The sequence below is a fragment of the Lemur catta genome, chromosome 15, assembly GCF_020740605.2.
Source record: "Lemur catta isolate mLemCat1 chromosome 15, mLemCat1.pri, whole genome shotgun sequence".
NCBI lineage: Eukaryota > Metazoa > Chordata > Mammalia > Primates > Lemuridae > Lemur > Lemur catta.
The window spans coordinates 46,398,607-46,426,273 of NC_059142.1; the positions used below are offsets into that span (position 1 = coordinate 46,398,607).

Genomic DNA, 27,667 nt, shown 5'->3' on the forward strand with positions numbered 1-27,667 from the left:
GGTTAGGAGTATAGCAAACAGACTTGATTTTCTGGAAGAAAGATTTTGTCATATTATAATAATAATAGATAAATAAATATCAAACATTTCTATCCTTTAAAAACATGCTTTTATTTACTCACTGAATTTCCTTTATTCCTCTCTAAATCATAGTCCATGAAGTTTGATGTCATGAAATTTAACAAGGGTCTTCTAAAATTGGTGACTGTTAAAATCTTAATCCTCTAATTTTTTATTAGTTGATATAAAATTTATTCATTTTAGCCATGGAATACACAAATCTTGAGGAACTTTGAAGAAACATTCAGTAATTTGAACCATATATCTCTATTCTTAGTGAAAAATGAAAACACCCCATAGGAGATTTTATGTGGAGTAAACTAGGTCTGGAAATGGTCTATATCGAGAGACCTAATGGCCTTTTGATGTCTGATTCTTTGATTTGGTTTTTTTTTTAAAGGGGTGCTATGTGATTATGATTAGAAACATTTGAAGTTCTTTACTTGGGAAGTTAATTGTTCCTTAGCTTGCTCTATTATTATTAATCATGTAGTTTTGAATGGCAGTAGTGTTTGAAATTGTTACTAAAGAGATTCACAGTGTATACTAGAGAATGTTCCAATTCATCATGAAAGTTTTATCACGTCCATAATGTGTACTCATTCATTTTGCAGGTTATGGCTAAGATGTGAATATGTATTATATATTAAAGATGTTTCATTTCAATAATTTCTAAATAATTTACTGGGATTATGATGGTTTGCTTTTCTTGCAACTAGGACCATTATATTGTAATTTGGAAATTATGGCTAAGTTACTAGAAGGCATTAACAAGAATTTATGTGCTTTTTTGGTAGGCAATTTTAAAGTATTCAGTTTTGTATTGATATAAACATTTGTGTTTTCTTGAAAAAAGTTATTCCTACAATTTAGAAAGTGCCTAAAAGCTCTGAATATAATTTTCTTCTTAAAAATAGCTTCCTTAAGTGTCAATGGTGGTGGTGGTAGTGGGGGGAACAGCTGTTCTTTTTTCTCCACTCTGCTTGAGCATCTGAAACCATTTTAGATCCAGAGCAGGCAAAGTTTCTAGTTTATTGTAAACATTCCTTAGCTCCAGTGAACATGCTGTCTTATCCCTCCCTCTAAGAAGCACAATGTAAAGCTTGAAAAGAAGAGAGCAATATGTGGTGACCTTGAATCCAGTTGAGATGGAAATTTCTATTCTGTTAAGTATTTCTTTGTAGATATGTCTTTGTAGAAGACTGCACTTCTCATGAGAACACATTGCTTTAAATAAGTGACAGTATAGTATGATGGTCAAGAGTCCTCTTGGTGACATTTGTGACACTATTTCACACAATAGGTTTAATTTGGAACATGAGATTTTAGGTGTATCGGATGCTTTCTTTAGGAATTGAGTTTGCAAAACTCATTTTTTACAGGTTATATATTTAGCTTCTTAAGTTTTACTACAATCAAAATTTACTTTAGCAATGAAATGTGGTGAAATAAATATAATCCTGGTGGGGAGTAAGATAAGCTAATAAAACACAGTGATATTTCATTTAGTGTTTTAAATTTAACAAAATGGTTTTAATTTATATTCTCATAATTTATCCTTAAAATAATTCATTGTGGTTGTTTGTTATTATCTGCATTTTAAAAGGAAAAAACTAAAGTTCATAGAGATTAAGCAGTTTGATCAATATTGCCTAGCTAATATGTGACTCAACTGGGCCTTACACCTGGGTCTTCTGAGTCCTAATTCAGTGCTCTTTACCTGAAAGAATGCTGACTTTTACCTTTGTATCAACAAAGCTAGTTTTTCTTTTGTGCTTTTTAAATGATTTAATCCAAATCATTCATAGATGGAAACATATACTAAATATGTCATTACTTATTCTTCACTTAACCCCAAATCGGGGAATCTGCCCTGCCCACGCCTTTGACAACTGCCTATCATGTTCTCTGCGATAGGACCACTTCCCCTTCTCTGCCCATGCTCATTGGGTCTAGAGTGGACACTTGATCCAAAGGTAGCCAATGAATTTTACTCTGAGGTACAAACAGCTTAAGTTACACAGCTGGTCTCCACAGCTGGCATTTGAAATTGTGTGTGTTTGACTTTGAAGCCCCCATTCTTAGCCACTGTGCTATACTGCACAGCTCCTCTTCCTTGATCTGGGGAATTTGGAACTGGAAAACTGAGAGACTAACTCGATCTATACAGAAGCTGAAAAGTCGGAAAGTTACTACAACGAAGATTGACTAGGCAGCCACTATGGGCTATATGCAAGCTAAAGTTTTGACTAGTAATGTTGATGTCAAGAGGAAAATGGGGCAAATGGACAGAGAGAAGCAGAGATGTTGTAAGAAATGCAGCCATGAGTAGGAGAGTTTTGTCTACACCAGTCAACATCTCAGGAGAGACACTTCACTGAGATCTCACATCTTTCTAACATACAACTGTTTTATTTGGTTAGTGTGAGTTGAAAAGTATTTTTAAAATTTATTTAAATTGTTATAAGTTTATTTTTAGAGATAGACTAAATGTGGCCTATATAATGTTATAACATGTATTTCTTTAAAAAAATACATTTTTTTCTTAGAACAAATACAGGTGAACTTTCATATCTCCCCATCAAAATTATCACAAATTCTTAATAACAAAGTCTGAATTAGTATAGAGATGGCATACATACTACCATAGATTCCTTTGGAATTTTAAGGAAGTTTATTTATGAAAACTAAATTAAGGATATTGTTGCTTTATTAGGAGTTTTTTTTTCAGTATTTATAACCACTATAAACTATAAACTAGTTAGTGTAAATTTATATAAGACATAAAAAATTTGTAACATTTTTGATTTGGGAGAGAATAGAGGACAATAAATAATACCCTCTTTCCCTTTCAAATTTAGAATTAATTTGAAAAAGTAGAAGAATCACATAGATGAAATTGTGGTTTAGGTGCCTGGCTAGCATGAGGGTTGGGAATCCTTTCTGCATTACATGAAGTGTACTTAGCAGGTCACAGCTAGAGCTGCCCACCAAGAGCCTATACAAAGCAGAGGAAGAAGACATTTTGACAGCAGCAGGCCATTTGGGAGGAGAGAGGAAAGGGGCTGAACAGTGCATTCACACTTGCTTCTCCCAGAGGTGGTTGTTAGCATGTATGAAAAAAGGGCAGAAGTTCTTTTCTTGTTGAAAGAGCTGAAGTGCTTACTTTATGGGCCAAGTTAGGGAAGGTGGGAGGATTGCATAACACACCCAGCACACATGAATGTATTAAACAAATGGTAACATCTTGTAATATTTATTTAAGATCCTTCTTGTTTGAAGAAAAAAAGTATCATTGATACGGGTTTTCTGTCTCTCCCTCTTCAGAGATAACCATCTTTCTTGTCTATTTCTGTGCACAGTAAACTGTGTCTTTTCAATGCTGTGTTAAGATCAGTCCCAAATTAGGACTCCTACTATGTGTACTTTAAGTCGAACAGCATATTCCAAGAAAGATTTTCAATTGCTCTTCCTATTTTAACTTATGCATTTAAGGTTTTAAATTGTTTTAAGGAATGCTTAATTTATATCCCATAAATTTTTATATGTAGTGTGTTCTTTGTAGTTCAATTCCAAGTACAGTAGTTCATGATTTTCAGTATGATTTCTTATTAGATATAGAGTAGTTACCTAAAAGTGTATTTTTTTCTTTCTGAAGAAATTGCTTTTAGCTCTTTTCAAGCAGGCAGAGCTAGGAAACAAATGAAAAAATGTGTATGTACACAAACACGTATCCCTCTGTGTATAGGTACATATATGTGTGTATATATGTATTTGCACATTTACCTGTGTATGTTTTTATATCATATATATATCACATACATATACATCTGTCTTTATTTCTGTATCTAGCTAAATACATAAAAATCATGAATTCACATTAATTCCAGTTCCAATCAAATTCAACAGGGTTTATTTTATTCTTTCTCCTTTTCTTATTCGTTTTATTATCCTCTCTGACTGTGAGAAACCTGACTTCATTATATGTTTAGTTATCTCTTCAAACCTAGAATACCAGGAAACAATTTTTGAATTGATAAACCATATCTCTGTGAAAAAGAAACCCATAACTAGAGTCTGATACTTCTCTTGAGTTCTTTTAGTCTTCAGCCTGAGAACATATGATTAAATATTGTGTTCAAAAGTTAATTTGGTTATTTCTCCCCCCTTCGGTGTGATTATTTTTAATCATTTGAAATACGGTTTGGGTTATTTGTTTCTGTTTGAATTTCATTTGGGGATTTCTCTCTCCCATCCTTGTTAATTAATTGTTTTTTTTTTTTTTTTGGACAAATAGAATGTTAACGCAGTTCCAAAAATCAGACCTAGACCATAAGGTATATTCAGAGAAGTGTCACCCCACCCCCATTCCTTCTGTCTTGTCTTCTCCATTCTCAACCTCCTCTGTAGATGGAAGATCTTACTAGTGTCTGGTTGAACCTTTTTCTGTCTATTTCTCCACAAATTAGTAGATACATGTATTTCTCATTATTTTCTCTTTCTTTTTACACAAAAGGTATGGGGACTCTTTTACACATTGCTTTTTTCATTTCTTATAATCTGCAAGTCACTCATTCTTTTCACATTAGCATAGTATGCGAACATGTGGATGAACCATAGTTTATGCAACCACTGTCCTGCATATGGGCATACAGGTTGTTCCTGATATTTGCAACTGCAAATGATCCTGTAATGAACAACCTAGTGGATATGTATTTTTGTATTGTTTGGAATATATACTCAGGGTAAGTTTTTAGGAGTGGGAATGCTGGATCAAAACTGCATCTATGGCCGGGCGCGGTGGCTCACGCCTGTAATCCTAGCTCTGGGAGGCCGAGGCGGGTGGATCGCTCGAGGTCAGGAGTTCGAGACCAGCCTGAGCAAGAGTGAGACCCTGTCTCTACTAAAAATAGAAAGAAATTATCTGGCCAACTAAAAATATATATACAAAAAAAATTAGCCGGGCATGGTGGCTCATGCCTGTAGTCCCAGCTACTCGGGAGGCTGAGGCAGTAGGATCCCTTAAGCCCAGGAGTCTGAGGTTGCTGTGAGCTAGGCTGATGCCACGGCACTCACTCTAGCCCGGGCAACAAAGTGAGACTCTGTCTCAAAAAAAAAAAAAAAAAAAAAAAAAAAACTGCATCTATGTAGTTTTGTTATATAATGCCAAATTCCCCTTCATGAATGTTATACAAATTTAAATTTCTCCTGGCTGCATGTAAGAATGCCTTTTGACTTGTAATTTTTATATTTTGTAAATCTTGTAGGTAAGAAATAGTATCTAGACATAGTTTTAATTTGCAGTATTCTTGTAATAAGAGAGATGAAACATTTTCATATATTTAAGGGCCATTTTAACAGCTTTGTTGAGTTATAATTGACATATAATAAATTTAACATACTTAAAATATACAGTTTTGTATGTTTTGACCTATATACATACTTATGAAAATACCAATACAAAAAAGATAAATGGGTTCATATGCATTACCCCCAAAAGTTTTCTCGTGCCTCCATGTCATCCCTTTGGCCTATGCCTTCCGTCTTCCGCATAGCCAGGCAACCACTGATTGCCTGTCATCATATTTTGATTTCTAGAATTTTAGATAAATGAAAGCTTTATAGTACATATAATATGTCTTCATGTTCACTAATCTTTTCTTTAGCAATGTGTAATCTATCTTTAATCTCATTCATTGCATTTTTCACCTTATGCATAGTTTTCATCTCTTGAATTTCATTATGGGAGGGTAATTCTCAGCCTTAATCACAGCCCTGCTCTCTGTGTTCTCTATACTTCAATCATACTGGCCTTGTTTTTTTCCCGTGAATTAACCAGTTTTTTCCTTTCACAGCTTCTCCATTTGTTGTCCTTTAAACTAGACTACTCCTATCCTCTATTTTCTTTTACTTAATCCTACTCATCCTTCTGTTAACTTTAACATCACTTTCTTATCTCCTACTTCCTATGTGAGGTTTTGTCCTCTGATACACAAACCCTTACTGCCTTACATTTCTGCTTTGTTCAATGAATTGAATATTCATGTTCTTATTAGTATTAATTCAGTGTCATTTTCCTTGCTAGACTGAAAGCTCCCTTAGTGCAGAAACTGAGTATGACTAGTTCAGTCATATGTTCTCAACATCAAGCAAGGTGTCTGACTCATGATGGATACTCAACATGTTAATGGTGAATGAATTCATGAATACCACATGCTAGCAGATTAAGAGGTGACTGACCTTACTATAAAGCACATGTAAAATAATCACTAGAGTCTTTGAAAAAGTCTAGTATGATGTGGAAAGAAATGGCCAGTGAAACATGGATTATATATTTATAAAGATCTGTATCTTCATTGAACATAAATCCAGATACTAATAACACACTTTAATGTAAGTATTAATACAGTATATGCTTCTTACAATCAGTAAAAATGAGTGCATATTTTATTATATCTCAAAAACTTTTATCTTTAGAAATCTCTTGTTCCTGCCATATTCATTTTCCTCTTGAAGTAAAGAAAAGTTTCTAATGGAGATTTGCTTTTTCCGTGGAAAGTATGATGATAATAAGGAAAATAAAAGATATGTTATAAATATCAATGTAATATATATTTTACAAATATACATTTTACAAATATATATAGTTTTGATATATTTATGTAATATGTATGTGTGTGTATATATATAGATATATCTGTATGTTAAACCTCTTAAGCATTTTTAGTGATGATCTTACCAAAATGATAAGTCCTTTATGAAACATTGCTATTATACTATAGGCACAGTGAATTCCTCTGGTCCTTGTCTTCTCATAGCACTGTGTTCATATCATTGTAAACGTTTTATCACACTGAAAATAGTACACAGTCTGTCTTCTTTCCCATATTAAAAACAGAAACAATGTCTTGATCATTTTTGTATTTCTAGTACTGAGCACAGATTCTGGCATATAATAGGTGTTAGGTAAATACTTAACAACCATTTTATCTTTCAGATGTTCTAAAAACAATTTGATATACAAACATTGTTACATAAGGATAAATTACAATAAGGACTTAGTTGTAAATTCAACTAATCAACATCAAACAGTAATTTAGTAAAAAATATATGTACAGATTTAAAGAAATAGCATGATGTAGTGAAAATACTGTGGACTTTGAAGTCAGACGGATTGGTTTAATTTCTTGTTCTGCCATTTACTATGTGAACTTGGGCAAATCACCTAACTCTTCTAAGTTTCATTGTTTTCATCTAAAAAAATAATAACTTCTTTTATAGTTATAGGAATGAAATCAAATAAAATGTGGACTGACTAAACTGTAGTAAGTGTGGTAGACACTCAATAAATGAACTCCACTTCATCATTTACAAAGATTTCAAAATTATGATTACACTATAAATGTTACAGATTGTAGCAATATCATTCACTAAAAGTAATGGAAAATATCCATTGTGATTTTTCATTTCATATCACTGAGAAAGAATCTATAAGAAGCAGAAAAACTTCTCTCATATGATAAATATTACATTTATATTTGATAAATAATGAGAAAATTTGCCTACTTAAAATTTGATCTATTTGTGCCTAGTGATGAATATAAGTAAGAATATTTTTCAGCTACTTTGAAATATTAAACTGCCCAGGGACAAGCCATGGATGATATTTTTGAAGGAAATAAATATTTTAGCTTCAGATTTCAGCCTTTTTTCTTTATTCCTTTGATCTGGCTTTGGTTTACTTATCATTCTGCTTGAGTGACTTCACAATGTCTTTCTTCCTCTTCCTGGTAACAAGAAGTCGTCCTGTACATATTACAAAATATTTAGATTTTGTCATTTTACAGGAAGAACATGTATTTCCTTATTATTTACTGATATAATACTGCCTCTAAAATAAAATATATTAGTAGGTATGTATGTAAGCTTTGCATATATGATATATAATTTATATATGGAAGTTTTAATCAGTAATTTCTTAAGTATAGGAAACATAAAAGGAAACAACATTAGATTTGGGATTTATTTTGAAGTTTAAGGAATTTAAAGATTTTAAAAGAATTTTTATTCACTATACACCATGGCTTTTTTATCTTTAATGGTCATTTTCTCAAGTTTTTGTTATTTTACCATAAAAATATTAATTGCTTTTCTATGTACTGAGCTTAGAGTTTGTTTGAATTATTTATGGACCTATATTGTAGGCAGAAGTTAGTTTAGCACAAAATTATTATGTAAAGCTTCAAGCTGTTTAAACCTTTTATTGAATTTACTTATATAGCTTTATTTTCTACTTCACACACAAATTTGATCTTCTGAGATTGGTTTTGTTATATGGGCTCTCACTGCCTCATTATATTCTTTGTGTTACTTTAACATAAAATTTGCCACAAAATTTAATATATATAATATACTATTTGATTTTTTTCTTGCAGTTTTGTCTTTTCCCCTAGTTAGACTGTAGTTTCTCCAAGATAGGAACCATTTCTTACACTACTTTTTTTTTTACATTTTATATATTATTTGACCAAGCCGATCTCAGAACTTGCTGCCAGGACCCTTGTCTTAGCTCCTAGAAATTAAGTTATTGAGAATCAAAGCTAGAAGGTTGATGCCAGAGCTAGTTCTTTTGAGTCATGATTCAAATCTAGTTGACTTCAAAGATTTATGGACCTCTTAGCTGAAATTCATATCTTCTAAAGAGGTTTTTGAATAGTTGAAGAAGATTCCTCATTCCTGTTTATAACTAACATGCTTCAACCAACAATCATGGTTCTTTAAGACTGGAGTTTGACCCTGGGGGCAAGCTCTCTGGGTAAGCCTAGTCATTTATAATAAAAGGTCCTTGTCAGAAGAGAGTTCCACAGGACTTCTTTATGCTGTTACTGTACCTTTTTTGAACTTTTTCCTTAGGAGCAAGAGAAAAGTCTCTGATAGAGTTTTGCATACTCATAGTTTCATTGAGCCTGATTGTTTGTTCACCTGTGGTCATGTCAATGCTGCCCTATTTGAGCCAGGACTATGCTTCATCTGCTTCTGACACTGAGAAATGTGCTGGCTTTCTTTGCTCTACCTATACTGCCATTGTAGTGTGTAAGTCCACTCACCCCAGAGAGGCTTGTGAGTAGTTGTTCTGATTCACCGTAGCAGGATGAAGAATCTTACAGTAGTGACCTGCTTCCTACACATCCCTCTCTTGCATTAAATGGAGGGGAATAAAATCTGTCTGAATCCTCTCCCTCTCTGTTTCTTCAAGCCCGTATGTCCATACCTCTGTTATAATACTTAGTATTTATCTTTCTCCTTAACTTGATGTGACCCTCTTAATAAAGCTTTCTTACAGTTTTGATCCTTAGTGTAAATTAGTGGTTAACATGTAGTAGGTCTTAACTGATGTTTGATGAGTAAGTTGATCAAAGTTTGAATGACTGTTGTAAGCTCAACAAAGCTTATGTTCTTTTAGGAGGAAGAAGAAAGGAGAAAATCTTAGGTTTACTATGGCCATTTAAAATATATGTTATTAAATAGAATATTATTTGTTCTTAGAAATTTTTTTATCTTCTAATGTATTACTAAGGATGTATTTATAAATTATTTGGCTTTTTAGCCTTGAGTGGTTATATTATTATCTTCTATACTGTCTACTCCATGACTCAGGATGGTACATTGTCTCTGTACATTTTGAATTGGACCAGCACCACAAACACTCATTGTATGTGAAATATTGTGAAATATGTCTCTGATATGAGCCTTGAGGAAATTTTTGGCAGCATCATTTCCTCATAAGACCTTAAAATTTTCCCATAAATAGCCACCTTATTTGTGAACTGGAATTCTCTTGAAGTATCTGATATATCTGGGGCTCCCTGACGTTTTTTTAACAGTACCTCATTCCCCATTGCCCAGTTCTTTTCCATACCAGGTTCTGATCTTATGAACTTACCTTGGAAAACCAAAATTTTCTTCGTTTATAGGAAGTATTAGTGGTCACTGATCTCCAGAAGTATTGGTTCATAAATATACTGACTTTCTGCACTAACAAAACTTAAGAGTTTGCTTATTTGGGCAGATTTACCTTAATCAAGGTGGATGTTTGTAGTTAACTAAATAGTTTTGGGACAATTTCATTCTGGCCTTTATCTCATTCAAACTTGCTTGTGTTAAATGTAAATATTCCCTTTTAGAGGGATAATTTGTGTTTTTAGGTTGTATTTTAAACCTGGTAATATTATTTATTGGGAGTCAAGTAACTGGACAATCATAAAAACTTTAAGTACCTGAAGACTCTAACACAATTCCTATGGATTTTTTCTATGCCCAATTTAGCTTTTAAATTTGTCCTATCCTCAACTACTATATTTTTTTCTCAAAGCATTGTTAAGGATGTTATAAATATTATATATTAAGTACCATAAATGGCCCTTGATGTGTTGTATTTAATAAATACTATTACTAGTATTGTTAGTTGTATTAGTTTCCTATAGCTGCTGTGACAAATTACCACAACTTAATGTCTTAAAACAATTCAGATTTATTATCTTACAGTTTTGAAGGTCAGAAGTTCAAAATGAGACTTCAGAATTGTCATGGTGTTGTCAGGACTGGGCCTTTCAGGAGGCTCTAGGGAAGAATCGTTCCTTCCCTTTTCCATCTTCTAGAGAAGTGGTCCCCAGTCTTTTTGACACCAGGGACCATTTTCATGGGAGACAATTTTTCCACAGACCTGGGGCAGAGGATGGTTTCAGGATGATTTAAGTGTATTACATTTATTATGCACTTTATTTCTATTATTATTACATTGTAACATATAATGAAATAATTATACAATTCACCATAGATTGAGGACCCCTGTTCTAGAGGCTGTCCTCATTCCTTGTCTTGTGGCCCTGCATGCATTGATTCTGCAGAATATAAGGATCAATTTGGGGAGTATTGCCATACTTTCAATATTAAGACCAATACTAATGTCCATTTTACTGGCCTTCCTTTCTGACTTTGGAAGTTTCAAATGTTTAGATGTCTGCAGTGTTTATTATTTTTTACAAGAATTTAGCAGACTTCTGGTCTTAGCAGTCAAGTGAAGAAGAGGCCAAAACAGTTTATTCGTTTATCATGCTTAGTGAAAGGTATTATTTTCAATGTTTTTGACTGATTCAGTTTAATCAATTTAAGTATCAATTGGCAGCCATGAATATAGTTGATATTGCTGCTTAAAAGTCTTGTGTTCCAGCTCAGCTGGAAAGGGAATGAAGACTCTTCTAGCTGCTTTTCAGACTTATTTGAAGTTTTTTGTTTTGTTTTGTTTTTCTTGGAGTTTCCAGGGGAGATGCCAAGCTGGCAGCAAATGAAGTGTACTGTAATGTGAAGCCTTATAAATATATGTTGGATTACAGCCATCATTATCAAAAGTGCTGGTACAGAAATGTGCAACAGGAAGATTTTCAAATTAAGGTTGGCCTGTGCATATAAATGTTAGCTTGTAAAGCTCAAGAAATACTAAACTATAGTCCATTAGTCCCCTACATTTTATTGCCCTTTTTGGAATAATCATGTACTTCAGAACATCCTTTAATCTGAGCTGGCTTGTGGTTGTTTAAGAATGCAGCTTCTTTTTTCTTTATCCTTTATGTACTCAGATGAGGAAAATTTACTGCACTTTATAAATAATCAGAGCTAAAAAGCAAATTTTCTTCCCACCTTTTTATCTTCATGGAGGCCCAGCTTTAAAGCATTTGAGCGATGCATTTATGCTAGGCCCCACAACTAGTTCCACTGAAAAAAAATCTTCAAAGTCCCCTTTCTTTTCCCCTTCTGGTAGGATGCACTATTTGGAATCATGGTAAAGAGAGCACTAGCACTGTTCTTGTGATAGTGGGGAACAAACCTTTGTTTCAAAGGTTCAAGCTTTCACTTTTACTTTATTGCCTTGTAGAAATTAAAATGGACCCCTCTTAAAATGATTATCACCTCTGTATTTAAGATACAGATTTGATTTATATTAACATAGAAGATGCCTAAATATTAGTGAAGCTCAATATGTTCATCATGGTTTTACTAGAAATGATTTACATTAAATGAGGTCTTCTTCCATATTTAGCTTTACTATTAGATTAGCTCAGCCAATATAGCAGGACTGGAAACTAGATTTCAGACATTTCCCCATGCTTGCAGTTGAATATAAAACAATGCTTGCTATTTATAAATAAGGAGAGAAATTATCAATTAAAAGCAATGTGCCTTATTGTGTAAGGGTTTAACATTTTAAAATGGTCTTTGATATATACCTGATGATGAATAAGTTTAAGATTTTGATTTATGTGGTCATAAGTTAGTTATAAAGTAAATGAATGAAACTTAGTAGGTAAGAATGACATAGAGAAAAGATTTGTCCTATGAAATTGAAAGTGTTTACCTTAAATAGCTCATGTGAATTATTGCACAAAACATATAAAACAACTCACTTTCAACATGGATAAAACAAAGTTGATATTTCAGCCCTAGGTCATGTATTTTTACAAAATATATTACCTAATTTTCTTTTGGCTAATTAATGGTGCATAACTTTAAATTATATGATGTATAAACTTTTAAAGTTTTCAAATATTGTCCAATATACTTTCTTTTCTATTTATAGACAAACTGGCCAAAGAAAGGTAAACTTTTGATACATTTTAATCCTAATTATGATATAGTCTTCCCAAGTTCCTTTAGTGAAAGGCCTCAAGAGTTAAAGGGTAACATAGAATAAACTAGTCACTGTAACCTCTGAGTGGCAGAGAAACAGCTCTTGCTCTGCAGTGAGGCCACCACTCACCAACCACAGCAGCCCTTCCTTCTAAGCCTGCTCTCAGAATCCTGTCAATAGAGCACTCCAGGCAGCCCCTTCTGGTCAGTTGGGACCATCACACCAGAGAACATCTATTTGCCAACCCGGGACTAGACCATGGGTACCCGGTACCATTTATATGACTTTATGTTGTTCCCATATGCTGTCTTAGTATTTAAATATTTGAACATTCAGACAAATTATTCAATGTTTGTACCAGGAAAACCCTACATACTACTCAAGACTTGCTGTTCTTGGGCAGAATAATATAGGAATGGTAAAAATGCACCAGACCAAATTAAAATTCTCTATAGTCATCAGAGTGCTCAGTCTTTTATGTAATGATGCCCCTGGAATCAGTATTCAGTATGATATCCAGTTATTAACCCCCATCATCTATGAGCTAATATTAACATTACGTTGCAAAGAAAGCATTGCTAATATTAAGGGCTTAGAACTTGACAACCAGTTAACATTAAAGACATTGTAACAGCATGTAAGAAAAATGGTGGACAAGAAGACATTCAGGTTCCTGTTCATTAAAGTGGACAATTTAAATAAAAGCTTTTAAAAAGTTCCAGAAGCCTGTACCCCACTGCTTTAAAATGCAGTAACTGAGAGCCACATCTGGCATGCATCATGATCTGGAATGGCTTAGTTTTCATGCAGGGCATCACACACCTTGGGCAGTATTAAACCCTGTAGGTCATAAAAATGGTGGCCACGTCTGTAAAACAGACACATAGAGGAAAAGGGATTTCAGTGGAAAAATTGCTTTGTTTTTCATGGGGGTGAAGCGATTATTGTCATCTTCAGGTAGATGGATGTGTGGGTAGATATGAAGAGATAAAAATAGACATAAGTCTTAAAATGAAAAATAAAGGAAAGATACAGGGTATGTTCTCTTGGCCTGTAAACAAAGAGCTGGTTATTTGTAGTTATGCCATGCCCTAACACGTGGCTAATCTATATATACATTGCCTCATAAAGGGACAGGAGTGTTTTGCTGAAATGGAAATTAGGTGACACTTTTTCTTATCAGTCTTTTGGCCACTTAAGCTTTGAGAAAGGTTTTCCATTTGGGGGGAGAATATTTGTTGTTTTGATACTTTATATTACATGTATGTTTTTATTGGAAAGCCTAGAAATGACTGTCTAAGAGGGGTTTTAAAACTTCAATCTGAGTGACTCCAAAAAGCTCAAATTACTTTTTGCCCACCTCTTAAAAGACAGTGGCATCATAGAAAAGTCTTTTCCCCCCATTAATGATATTTCTCTAAAATTTTATTTGGGTGAGTTAAATTACCCTATCTGCCCTAGCATTCTTCAGTGTTACAGTTGGTAATAAGATAATGTTTTATATCTGTGTAAACTTTCCCATTTAGGGAAAGTGAGCCAAGTTAATCTTACCCATGGTGTCTAGAAAATCAGGAAAGCAGCACAGCATAGTAGCCAAGAGCAGGAACTGTAGAAACAGACTGGTAGGACTGGAATCCTGGCTTGACCTATTACTCTAGGTGTGTCACCTTGGAAATATTCTCTAAGCTCCAGTTTCTTGTTCTATAAGTAAGGATACAATAACACCCTTACACAGGTTTATTGTGAGAATGAATAAGAGGAGACATATAAAAATGTTGGTACCTAGTCAGAACTCAGAATTAGTTATTATTAACTTGTATACATTTGTAAACTAAAGCCTTTATTTTTTTCCTCTATGAACATGCAAATATTATTCTTATTTTGTTGGACCCTTTCGACTATATAATTTGAGTTTGACATATGAAGAAATAAGATGGTTTTAGTTCTTTTGGGCAAGTTTACTAGAGGGCAGTAAAATAATTTAGGCCATCATGTTACTGTATTGCATTGACCACTCTGAAGATCAACTGCTGGTAGACATACATCTTTCTGTTGTTATATTGGTTTTCAAAAAATTTGAGATATAATTCACATATCATAAAATCCACCTTTAAAAGTATAAAATTTGATGGGTTTTAGTATATTCACAAGGATATGCAACCATCACCTCTAATTCCAGAATATTTTCATCATTCCATATCCATTAGCAGTCACTCCCTTCCCCTGTCCCCCAGCCCCTAGCAACAACTAATCTACTTTCTGTCCCTATGGATTTACCTATTCTGGACATTTCACATAAATAGAATGATACAGTATGTGAGCTTTTGTGACTGGCTTCTTTCACCTAGTTTAATGTCTTTAAGGTTCATCCATGTTGTAGCATTTATCAGAACTTCATTCCTTTTTAAGACTGGATAATATTCCATTGTATGGATATACCACATTTTGTTTGTCCATTCATTAGTTGATGGAAACACATGGTTTTATGCAGTTTGTTTTTAGGGAAATCTTTGAAAGTAGTTTCTCCTTCATCAGAATGTGTATTACATGTTTATATGCTTTTTCTTCTGAGACAAGTTATTTTATTACCATCTTTTAAAAGGGAAGTTTTATAGGATTTGGATCAAAAAATTGAAATCTAAATTTTATCTTAGAGAGGGTTAAATATTGTTCTTTCATTGAAGCCTAGTTCTTTTATATTTTAACTCTGGTGCTTTTCTGAACTTCTCTAGGGAAAAAGAGGAGCAGCTAACTCGTGTGACTGAAGTTCAGAGGTTGCAGGCCCAGCAGGCAGATGCTGCTCTGGAAGAGTTTAAGCGGCAAGTGGAACTGAACTCAGAGAAAGTCTATGCTGAAATGAAAGAGCAGGTAGGGAGGCAGCCACACCATCCTTTTTGAAAGTCACTCTCTCAATAGGAAGGTACATTCTCATCTTAAATATGACAGAAACATTTCACTTTTTAAAAAAGCTTTATCAAAATTAGCCATACAATTGGGTCAGAGATTCAGAATGAGTTAAAAGTCCCCTCTACAAATGTAATAATGGCAAGAATGTATCTTGCCTTGGGAAGGTGGATTAACCTACAAGAAAAAACTCATGACTGATCTGTTTCTTTAGAGCTGTAGCTCAAGTTAACCATGTCTGTGTTTCTTCATGTTCCATAAATAGTGTTTTATTGATGAGTTACAACAAACTGTTCAATTGGAAGTTCAGGAGGACAGAGGCTGTCTCCAATTCTTGTACAGGATTAGTGATATATTTTTTTGGTTATAAAAGAAAATTTAAAAATTTTTAGAAGAATAAAGGGACCTATTATATTAATACAAACTCCCAGATACCCATTGTAAAGAATCAATAATTGTTAACATTATGGTTATATAAAACAAAAACATTACAGGGGAAGTTTTAGTTTACTTTATTATTGATCTCTAATCACACTATTCTCTCCTCTCTACTTCTGAGAAGACCACTATAATTAATTTAGTGTGTACAGTTGGCCCTCCATATCCATGGGTTGCATATTTGTCAGTTCTCTGTCTGTGGATTTAACCAATATTTTTGAATACATCTGGAAAACAAAATTTGACAAAGTTCCAAAAGGCAAGATTTGAATTTGCCACATACAGCTACTATGTTGAATCCACGTGAATGAAGTGACGTGTAGACATTGTATTAGGTAATACAAGTAATCTAGAGGTGATTTCATTTATACAGGAGGATGTGTGTAGGTTATATGGAAATATTCCAGTTGGTATAAGGGAATTGAACATTTGTTGGAGTTTGGTATCCAAACTGGGTCTTGGAACAAATCTCCCATGAATACTGAGGGACAACTATATTAATTCAGTTTATCTTATACTTTTATATGCATGTATAATGTCCATGTTTAATATGAATTTGTGTTATATATGCATATATAATATGTTATAGGCATATATAATTATTTTTGTTTTTCTGTTTTTTAAAAATTAGATAAATACTAACAGATTTTATGTATTATTCTTATTTCCTCTTTTATATTTAATGTTATGTATCTGTGCTCCAACCATGTTGATTTAGTGCAATCCTTTTAAGGCTAAATATATTTCATTATATGAATATGTCATATTTTATTTATCAGCTCCCCTATTCAGGCATATTGAATTTACTTTCAGTTTTTCCTACTTATAAAGAATATTACAGTACTTGTTTGTGATTTTGTTTTCCGCTGTAGTTATTTTCCTTAGAAGTCCCAAGCACATACTTGGTGGTAGAAACGGCTGTCCATAAGGAAGGTTTCGTGTTGGAGTTGGCTGAGCCCTGTAGAGTTTATATTAATAGTTTAGAACTGTGTTTATTTGTGCTGTTATTTTCTCAATTCTGATTTCCACTCATACTGATTTGTGTATTTGGGCCCTGAGATCCCATTCTTTCCCATGTTTGCCATATCCTGCCTGAGGCAAAAGCTAGATTCCTGCTGAGAATCTGTACTGGAAAGCAGAGACTTTCAGTCCCTGCTAGGATAGGAGGCTGTGCACCTCTTCCTAGCTCCCTGATGTGATCAGAGTTCAGGCCCTAAGATGTATTTCTGGTCCAAATACTCAATGGCGCTGCATAGGAAGCTCTCGGATAGGCTTAAAATTAAAGGAATAGAGAACATATTGAAGGAGGAAGCCCCAGGCAAGAATTTTCAAGTATACTGTTAAGAACCTGAAGCTCAAAATTAGACATTTGGAAGTGCTAAGGCCATAGCTGACACTTTTGGCTCAATAACTGCACTTGTTGGGGCTGATGATGTAACATTAAGAGATCAGAGAATTCAAGGATAAGGAGAAAAAGCAAGCAGACAACATGGGACCTGTGAAAGCATTCTGCAGAATAAGGAAAAGCCTTCTGCATTTTACTCTCACAAGATACAAGTGCACTTCTGAAAATAATCTCCTGTAGAATTCAGAAAAAAAAATTCAGAAAAGTAATACCTTTATGATAGGCCACGTATCAAGTAAAACTAATGCAATGAAATATGAATACATTCTGGGAAAAGAATTAAACCTTGAGAATAAAAATGATTATTCTGCAAGTTTCTAGGCAGGATGACACTGGCAAAGAAATTAGAAAAATGATGGAATAATGCGTTATAGTTTAGAAAGAAAAAAATTGTGGCTCAATTTTATATACAACCAAGGAGGGTGCAAAATCAATAAAGAAATATTTTTCTATATATAAAAACTCACATAGCATATGCCACTTGTTACTTTTTTGAAAGAAATATACGAACACATCAACCAATCCAGAAGTGAAGCACAATACTTCCAACACATGAGGAAACCATCATGTAAAAAGAATGAGTAGAGAATACTGGAACCCAAAGAAGTAGAAAAAAATTTAAATAATTTTTTACAAATCTGGTTATAAAATAGAATGCTAATATTGTTTTTTGATTAAAAAAGTTTATAAAGGAGAAAATACAAATTTAATAACAACTTGAATCCAAATCCCTAGATGACATTAACAAAGATCAAGAAGTAGGTAGATAGTGAGAGGGTAGGAGGAGCATATTATGCTAAAACTTTGTCATGAATACATAAGACTCACGAGATTCTTAAAGTTAGGGAAATATAGGTTGAAATTATTTTGAAATATATAAACATAGGCATTAATAAAATTAATAAGACATATATCCTTATAAAAACCTTGAGAAGAGAAAAACAAAACTTGAGAGGAGAGGCTACTGAAGGAACAGAAGCAGAAACAAAACAAAATGTCCAAAATAAGACAGAGTATATCATTGTAATAATAAAATTAATAAGTTAAATTTTTCTAGTCAAAGGAAGTATTGATTAGCAGGCTTAAATCCATGAATATGCTGTTTATAAAAGATACAAATAAAATAAAAAGTTACACAAAAATTACATTTAAGAGATGATGGAAATATGTCACATATTCAGACAAAAGAAAGTAGGAATGTAACACTACCATACAAATGAGAATCAATACAAATCATTAAACTGGACAAAGGTATACATTTTTGCATGCTACAGGCAAGGGAACTCAATCCAAAGATAAAAAAGCTATTAGGAATACATGGAGAGATTGACATAGATAGTCATGGGAGGCTTTAATATATTTTTCTTCATCTTTGATGGATCAGAGGGGCAAAAACCAAACAGGAGGTCTAAATAAAAGTTTATATAACAGCTATATTTCTACTTTCTATCATTTAGAGACAACATTCTCTTAAAACAGTTATGAAACTCAGTAGACCATTGAGACTCTAAATGTATTTCTAAAACTTACCATGTCAGAGAACACATATTTTTCACCACAGTGCAGTAAAACTAGATATTAAATTTCAATTAAAATTGCTACATTAGACTTCATTAAAAAGTTTTGTTCTTTAAAAGACACAATTAAAAAATAACAAAAGGAAATAAGTCAAGCCAGAGAATGGGAGAAAAGAAAAGATTCATAATACACATATTTCAAAAAACTTGTATTTAAAATAGAAATAAATTTTACAACTCAGTAATAAGACAAACATCCCAATTAAAAATAGGCAAAAGACTTGATTGGGTACTTCACATAAGAAGATATACAAATGACTAATGAGCACATGAAAAGATGCTCAACATTATCATCATTTATCAGGGAAATGCAAATTAAAAACCAAAATGAGATGCCATAAATGTTCACTAGAATGGTTAAAATGATAAAGATTGATTGACAATACCAAGTGTTGGCAAAGATGTGGTGCAGTTGGAACTCTTTTATGCTCTGCTGGTGGGTGTGAAAAATAGTACAGCTACCTTGGAAAGCTGCCAGTTTTCTTAAAATACTAATATATTAATACAATGACCGTGAGTCAGTCTACAGTTCCTTCGTATTTAATCAAGAGAAATAAAGACATGTCCAGACAAAGACTTGTACACAAATATTTACAGCAGGTTTGTTCATAAAAGTTCAAAACTTATGCAACCAAAATGTTCCTCAGACGGTGAAAGGATTAACAAAATGTGGTATATACAATGGAATACCACTCAGCAATGAAAAGGAATGAACTATTGGCACCCACAACAACATGGATGCATCTCAAAATCCTGAAAGAATGAGATGTGAAATGAAATGAAAGAATGTGAACACAAAAGAGTATATACTGAATGTTTTGTAAGCTCTGAGTCCCGTTATAATTCTCTAGATACTGTTGAGTTTTTTGTTTTAGCAGACTATCAACCCAATTCATTTCAGAGAAAAAGGCCTGTCTCATCTTCTGTGGGTGGATTCCAGTTTTAGTTAAGTTTCAAAGCCTTTGCTGTGCTGCTTTGGGTCTGTTTGTACTTGTGCCACTCGGGGGTGAGTCTGAGCCTTGAGTGGTGATTTAAATCACCGCACCCAATGACTGCAGGCACTCATGGAACATTATCCAGGGTAGACCATATGCTTGGCCACAAGACAAGTCTTAAATTTAAAAGGATTAAAATTTAAAGTATGTTCTTTGACCTCAACAATAATAAATTAGAAATAAACAACAAAAGGAAATCTGGGAAATCCTCACATATTTGGAGATTAAATTATACACTTCTAAATTACTCATGAGTCGAAGAAGGTATCATAAGGGAAATTATAAAATATTTTGAACTAATTAAAAAAATATGGCATATCAAAATTTACGGAATTCAGCTAAAGCAGTGATTGGAGAAAAATTTATAGCTTTAAACACCTATATCCCAAACGGAAGTTCCCAAATCAGTAGCCTAAACTTCATCTTAAGAAAACAGAAAAACAAAGCAAGCTTCTGTCTAAGCAAGCAGAAGAAAGGAAATAATAAAGATTAGAGAAGAAGGTAAAAGTATGGATACAGAAAAATAGAGCAAATCAGTGAAGCCCAAAATTGGTTCTTTGAAAAAAAATCAACAAAATTGACAAACTTTAGCTTGACTGACCAAACCAACAAATCGTAAAAGTGAGGAGATACAAATTAATAAAGTTAGTGAAAGAAGAGAAGACACCACTATTGATCCTATGCAAAATGAAAGGACTATAAAATGATATTACTAAAATGTTTATACCAACAAATTATACAACTTTAATGAAATGGACAAATTCCGAGAAAGATGCAAATTACCAAAACTGTCTCAAGAAGAGACAAAATATGAATTGAACTATAATAAGAAATTTAATTGCTAATTAAAAACCTTCCCACAAAGAAAAGCCCAGGACCAGATGGCTTCACTGGTGAATTACATCAAATATTTGAAGAAAAAAATAATTTTACTTCTTTGAAAACTTTTTCAGAAAATTGAGGAAGAAGGAACACTTCCCACTTCATTCTGTGAAGCCAGTATTACTCTGATGTCAAAGCCCAGAGAAAGATATTACAAGAAAACTACAGATTAATATCTGTCATGAACATAGGTGCAACAACTCTTAATGATATTTTAGTAATCTGAATCCAGGAACATGTAAAAATGATTATATGCTACAACCAAGTGGGATTTATCCCAGGAATCCAAGGTTATTTTAACATTTGGAAATCAAGGAATGTTATACAGTATATTAAATAGAATAAGGGACAAAATCACATGATCATCTCAATAAAGACAGATAAAACATTTGAAAAAGTCCAACACCATTTATGATTTTTAAAAAATTCTTGGCAAATTAGGACTAGAAACAAATTTGCTCAACCTACTAAAGGACATCTATGAAAACTCCACAGCTAATACAATTAATGTTGGAAGATTTAATGCTTTTCCTCCTAAGAACAAGGCAAAGATGTCTACTTTGGCTACTTCTGTTCAACATTGTATTGGAGGTTTTAGCCAGTGCACCAAGGCAAAATAATAATAATAATTAGGTACACAGATTGGAAAGAAAGAAGTACAAATGCTTCAGATGTTATGATCCTATATGGTAAAAATCTCACAAAATCTATAAAAGGAATATTAGAACTAATAAATGATTTAAACAAGTTTACAGGATACAAGAGCAATGTATAAAAATCAGTCACACGTCTGTATACTAGCAATGAAATATCTGAAAATGAAATTGAGAGAACAGTTTAATTCACAATAGCATCAAAAAGAATAAAATATTCACAATGAAACTAATGATAGAAGTTGAAGACTTAAGTGTTGAAAACAACAAAATATTGCTGAGAGAAATTTAAAAAGATCTAAGTAAGTGTAGAGCTAGTCTTTGTTTATGGATTGGAAAACTCAGTATCATCAAAATGGCAACTCTCCCCAAATTGACCTATAAATTCAATGTAGTCCCTGTCAAAATCTCAATGTCATTTTTTGTGGAAATTGACAATAAGAAATGATTATTTACATTAGTAAATTTTTAAAAGATAAAACGGCAATGAGCTGTTTTCCAACTAACACATAGATAGCAATTCATGAAGGCCTGAGGAAACAGGTAGTAACATACATTTCTGATGGGAGTGTGATGTTGTATAACCTTTCTGGAGGATTGCTTTAACACTTTTCTTTATCACTTACCAGTTGGTTCTAAGAAGTTATTTTTCAGAAATATAAAGTGTGTAAGATGTGTGCTCAAAGATGTTTATTGTGATGTTATTTATTGATAGTGAAAATTAGAAAATATTTATCAAAAATTGGAGATAATCTAGAAATGATTAATTTTTTTTTAAGTTAAAAAAGGAATCTACTGTTTGTGTGGCAAAACTAAAAGCCTTGAATATAATGTAATCTCAGAAACCATTATATTCTATTAAGAACCCTACCCAGCCACAAAATGATACTACTACCTAATAAGGATAGCCAGGGATGAAAGATAGTATTTATGGAATTGGTTCTGTAACTGTCCTTTCAGTTGGTGCACTCCTCATATCATTTCTGTTCTATTCTCTGCCTGTCTCATGGTCTGTCTTCTATCTTTCTTCACCAATTCTGTCAGGCCTATTTGACTCTCTCTCTTCATAACCTTAACAGTTCCAGTGTCTCCACCTTCTTGGTGCTACATCTCTAGTGGACTGGTTAAATGATCCAGTGAAGGACCAGTTTGCCACACGCCTCTGGGATCCCTCTGTTTCCCCCATATACCCTATTCCTGTGTCCTGTCTTTGTGAGCAGCCCCTCACCAGGCCTGAGCTGTCTAGTGGTGGTAGAATCAGACTCCTTGAAAACTAACAGTGGTTGCACACAATGAGCAGGAAATTCTTTTGGTCGTCTTCTGTTGAAGAAATGTTTATTGGTGGTTTCAAGTACACATACTTTTGCCAAGTGCAATTTGGTTTCTGAAATAAAGAAAGCACCCTTGGTGTGAGTGTAGTAATAAGGGACCCATTCATAATGGAATCCTTGTAGCTAGGCTCACTCACAAATCAGTCAAATAAATCTTATATGGCAAATTTGAATAAATGTCAAAATATTAAAACATATATGTCAAAACATGGTAAATTAGAAGTCTTCTATTCCAGATTGTCAGGTGATTGAAAAGTGTGAATCTGATACAGCTCAAATTCTAAAAGAAAATCTACCAGCAGATTCATTATTTGGACTATCATAATGTATTTGGATTTTTCCATAGTCTATATTTTTTAACAGTCTTCCTTTTTTGTTCTTGTTTTGTACAGCTTTTCTCTTCTTACAGAAATATTTTGTGTAACAACCAGCAGAGTTATAGGCCATCTTTTTCCATTTGGAAATTGCTGCAGATAGCAGACAATGGGATTTTGAATTGAAAAAATAAAAGCTTTGAGTTTGTTTTAGAAAGAGAATTGCTGCTTCAAAAATGAGGCCCATGAGACAAAGTGGAACAGACTTAAACTTCTAAAAAAAATTGCTTCACACTATTTCTTTCATTTTGAAGAACATTTTGTCTCATTTAACATTGTTTAAATAATAACCTAATCTATACTCCAGTGGTGAAATCCATTATAAGTGTTAACTGTCAGCAATTAGTTGTGTAAAATGTACATATTTTCATGTGAAAATGCATTACTGTTAGAATTATTTCTACATATGCCATCATGTTTTTTAAAGAAATACTGTGCTATATTACCTATTCTCTGTGAAACAAATAAATTGCTGAAAAAGACAACTATATTCTTTGATGTATTGGTGGCAATTGTAAAGTGAAACTTTTTCATCTTGTAAACCAGCTGCATGAATGTCAGTTAGCTAGTTTCTCCTGGGGCTTCCACAAACCACTTGAATTTTCTAGTTTATCTTTCTCCTCTTGAAAATACATTGTCATTAAATGATATTTGCTGATAAAATATCTGGCTTTAAATTCTATTCCTTTTTTCTTTACAGTCATTAGATACATGATATTAAAACTAAATACATGCATACCCTATGCCCAGCTATTCCACATCTAAGTGTATGCCCTACAGAAATGCATTTATACATAATAAAAAGACATATACTAGAATATTAATAGCAGCATTATTTATAATAGTAAAAACCTGGAAACTACCCAAATCCATCAGCGGTAACATAGGTATGTAAATTGTGGTATATTCATACAATGGAACACTATACAACAATTAGAATGGAGACTACAACTCTACCTAACAACATGTTTCAATCTTAACAGATGCAGTGTTGAAAGGAACTAGCCACAAAGATCACAGAGTTTGTATCATATCATTCCCTTTACATTAGGAAGAAAACCAAGCAAAATCATTCAATGCAAGTTATTCTTAGGTGGAGAGGTAATGACTTCTGTGGTACCTTTATTGACCTTGGTGCTAGTTACATGGAGGCGTTCAGTTTGAGAAAATTCATCTATATTCATTTTTCTTTATATTATATTTCAATAGAATTTTTAAAAAATGTTAAAAATACTTATTTTAATGTATGTGAAAGTGTTGTAATTTCTTTAAGTGTGGTTCCAAAATATTGGTGATATTCTGCAATAATGATACTCATAAAAATACCATTAATAGTAATCCATTTAATTTCATTCCATTTCCTATATTAAGAAAGAAATATAAAAGTCAAAAATTCTGAAAATTGTCAAATGGAGTAATGAAATATAGGACAATGGCCTGATTAGGGAAGAATATGCAATTCATTAGTGAATATATTAAGCCTATTATTTTGTTTAATTTAGGTATACTCTCTTATGGTATTAGAAAATTATAATGTAGTTATATTTCTAGAAATATTTCTACATTTCATATCTCTTCCATTTCATACCAGTCTTTCACCACACTAACATATATATAAGATATATTATCTTTCCTATATTAATTATTTTCTCACAAATGAATTACAGATATAATCAGTTATAATAATATGTTAATTGATTTTCCTTTTTGAGTACATTAGTTCCTATTGGGTCTTTAGCCAAGCACAGAAATAAATGTTTATCTGTCTTTCTGCCATTTATAACTATCTGCCAGGCTGCCTATCTATTTCTATCTATGTATGTGTGTATCTATCTGAATATACATACCAGAAAATATTTTAAGGATTATTTCTTGTAGTCTATATAAAGATGTATTTAATACAACAAAATATATTTTTAATTATTTGTATATAATTGTGTAATTGTATTATATGAATTGTATATGTCAAATTACTTAGACTATAACAACACTAAGGAGCAATAACTTATTATGACTGTATTTAACGGAGACTGCCAGATGTTCACCTAATATACTTCTCTACTTTCTTAATAACAGAGCCTTGATTTCATTTAGGGCAACATGAGATACAGTTTTAAAAGTACAGATTCTTACTTTGCAGATGCAGCTGGATATTTAATGTAGTTCTAGCAAATGAGATGCAAACAGGATAACTAATTTGCTATTGGTAGGAACTTGTAGGAAAGCCCCTGAAAAGTGGACTCAACTCAGCTTGTATGTACCCTTTACCCTTATCCCTTTATCCTTCACCCTTTACCCTTTTCTTCCTAGACGTTAAGAGCTGCAGAAGCCATTTTGCAACCATTAGGGGAAGGTTGAATTGCAGCAACCTTAGCCCTGACATCCTTGAGCTGCCAATGTAGCAGACTACTTCTGAACTTTTTGTTATATGTGGAAAAAAAAAAATAAGGACCTGTGTTGTTTAAGCTATGGATACCTGAGTTTTCTCTTACATGTAGCAAAAAGTTATGCCTGAGGCACCATATCAGGAAGATCTAACAATATCCTTCATTACCCTTCTTGTTTCTTTAAACACTAAACAATCACAGAAATGCACTCAAGCCCTTTTCTTCTGCATCTTATTTGCCCACCAAGTTTTACTCTTAGGTTTTCTTGAAGCCTGAGTTACACAATAAAGGAGTTTGCTTTTTATTTTTATTTTTTTTACTTGAAGTTGAATAGAATATGGAATGATGTATGAGGAAGCAGAATCTTTTGCATCTATGGCAACTGAGAACCCTGTATTTTTATACAAACTTCAAGTATTTTAAGACTTGTTTTTGAAGTTTTGTTAAATTGTGGAAAGAGAATGGAGTGGGGTCTGGCATTTTCGGTTAGTATAATCTAAAATAACATGTATTTCATTTTCTTATAATATCAATTGTTATTGGCTTTCAGTTTTTCTTAATGTTTAGGTATAAAAAGCCTTTTCATGTGTTTTAAATTAAATTATTGTCTATTTTGATTACAGAAGATAATTTTACTTTCACATAGAAGATATTCTATTTTTACCAACTTTGAGTACATAAAGCACTTAATTTTTATTTTAAATATTTAAATGTTTAATACTTTAAACACTTAAAAATTTATTATTCTTAATATTTTGACTGTGCTGAAGTTAAAAAGAACCGAAAATCAATTTCATATTTAGATCTGTCTTAAAAATACTAAATAGCCAGGTATTCCATCCTTGATCCTATTTTTAAGTCATCAGTGGATATGTTTCCTTACTCTTGAGTTGTTTGAGTTCCTTATATATTTTAGATATTAACCCCTTATCAGGTGTATGGTTTGCAAATATTTTATTTTATAGGTTTTTTATTCACTATATTGATTGTTTAATTTGCTGTGAAGAAACTTCTGGTTTGATGTAATCCCATTTGTCTATTTTTGCTTTTGTTGCCTGTGTTTTTATTGTTTTATGTAAGAAATCTTTGCCAAGACCAACATCAAGAGGCTTTTACCTTGTTTTCTTCTAGTAGTTCTATAGTTTCAAGTCTTAAACTTATGTCTTTGATTCATTTTGAGTTGATTTTTGTGTATGGTGTAAGAATCCAATTTCATTCTTTTGTTTGTGGATAGTCCGTTTTCCCAATACCATTTATTGAAGAGACTATCCTTTCTTTATTGTGTAATCTTGGCACCTTTATCAAAAATCAGTTGCATGGGTTTAGTTCTGGACTCTCTGCCTTGTTCCATTGGTCAGTGTGTCTGCTCTTATGCCATTACCACTTGATATAGCACAATATTTCTTTAAAAAATATATATATGTAGAAATAATTCTAACAGTAATGCATTTTCATGTGAAAATATGTACATCTTGCACAACTAATTGCTGACAGTTAACACTTATAATGGATTTCACCACTGGAGTATAGATTAGGTTATTATTTAAACAATGTTAAATGAGATAAAATGTTCTTCAAAATGAAAGAAATAGTGTGAAGCAATTTTTTTTAGAAGTTTAAGTCTGTTCCACTTTGTCTCATGGGCCTCATTTTTGAAGCAGCAATTCTCTTTCTAAAACAAACTCAAAGCTTTTATTTTTTAATTCAAAATCCCATTGTCTGCTATCTGCAGCAGTTTCCAAATGGAAAAAGATGGCCTATAACTCTACTGGTTGTTACACAAAATATTTCTGTAAGAAGAGAAAAGCAATACAAAACAAGAATAAAAAAAGAGCAAAAGACATTCTATAACAAAGACATCTCCCCCCGAATGTTTATAGCAGCACAATTTATAATTGCAAAGATGTGGAAACAACCCAAGTGCCCATCAATACATGAGTGGATTAGTAAAATGTGGTATATGTATACCATGGAAT

The 27,667-nt window shown here is 32.7% G+C and overlaps 1 protein-coding gene across 5 annotated transcripts in view; it reads left to right on the forward strand.

The window, feature by feature from the left end:
* The window catches only part of CEP112 (centrosomal protein 112), a 359,225-nt gene that overhangs the window by 109,664 nt on the left and 221,894 nt on the right, over positions 1-27,667 (forward strand). For all 5 annotated transcript variants that reach the window (XM_045526957.1, XM_045526958.1, XM_045526956.1 and 2 more), the window contains one exon: positions 15,478-15,613. In XM_045526957.1, the coding sequence (XP_045382913.1) occupies positions 15,478-15,613 (136 nt within the window). The remainder of the gene's footprint in view (positions 1-15,477; positions 15,614-27,667) is intronic.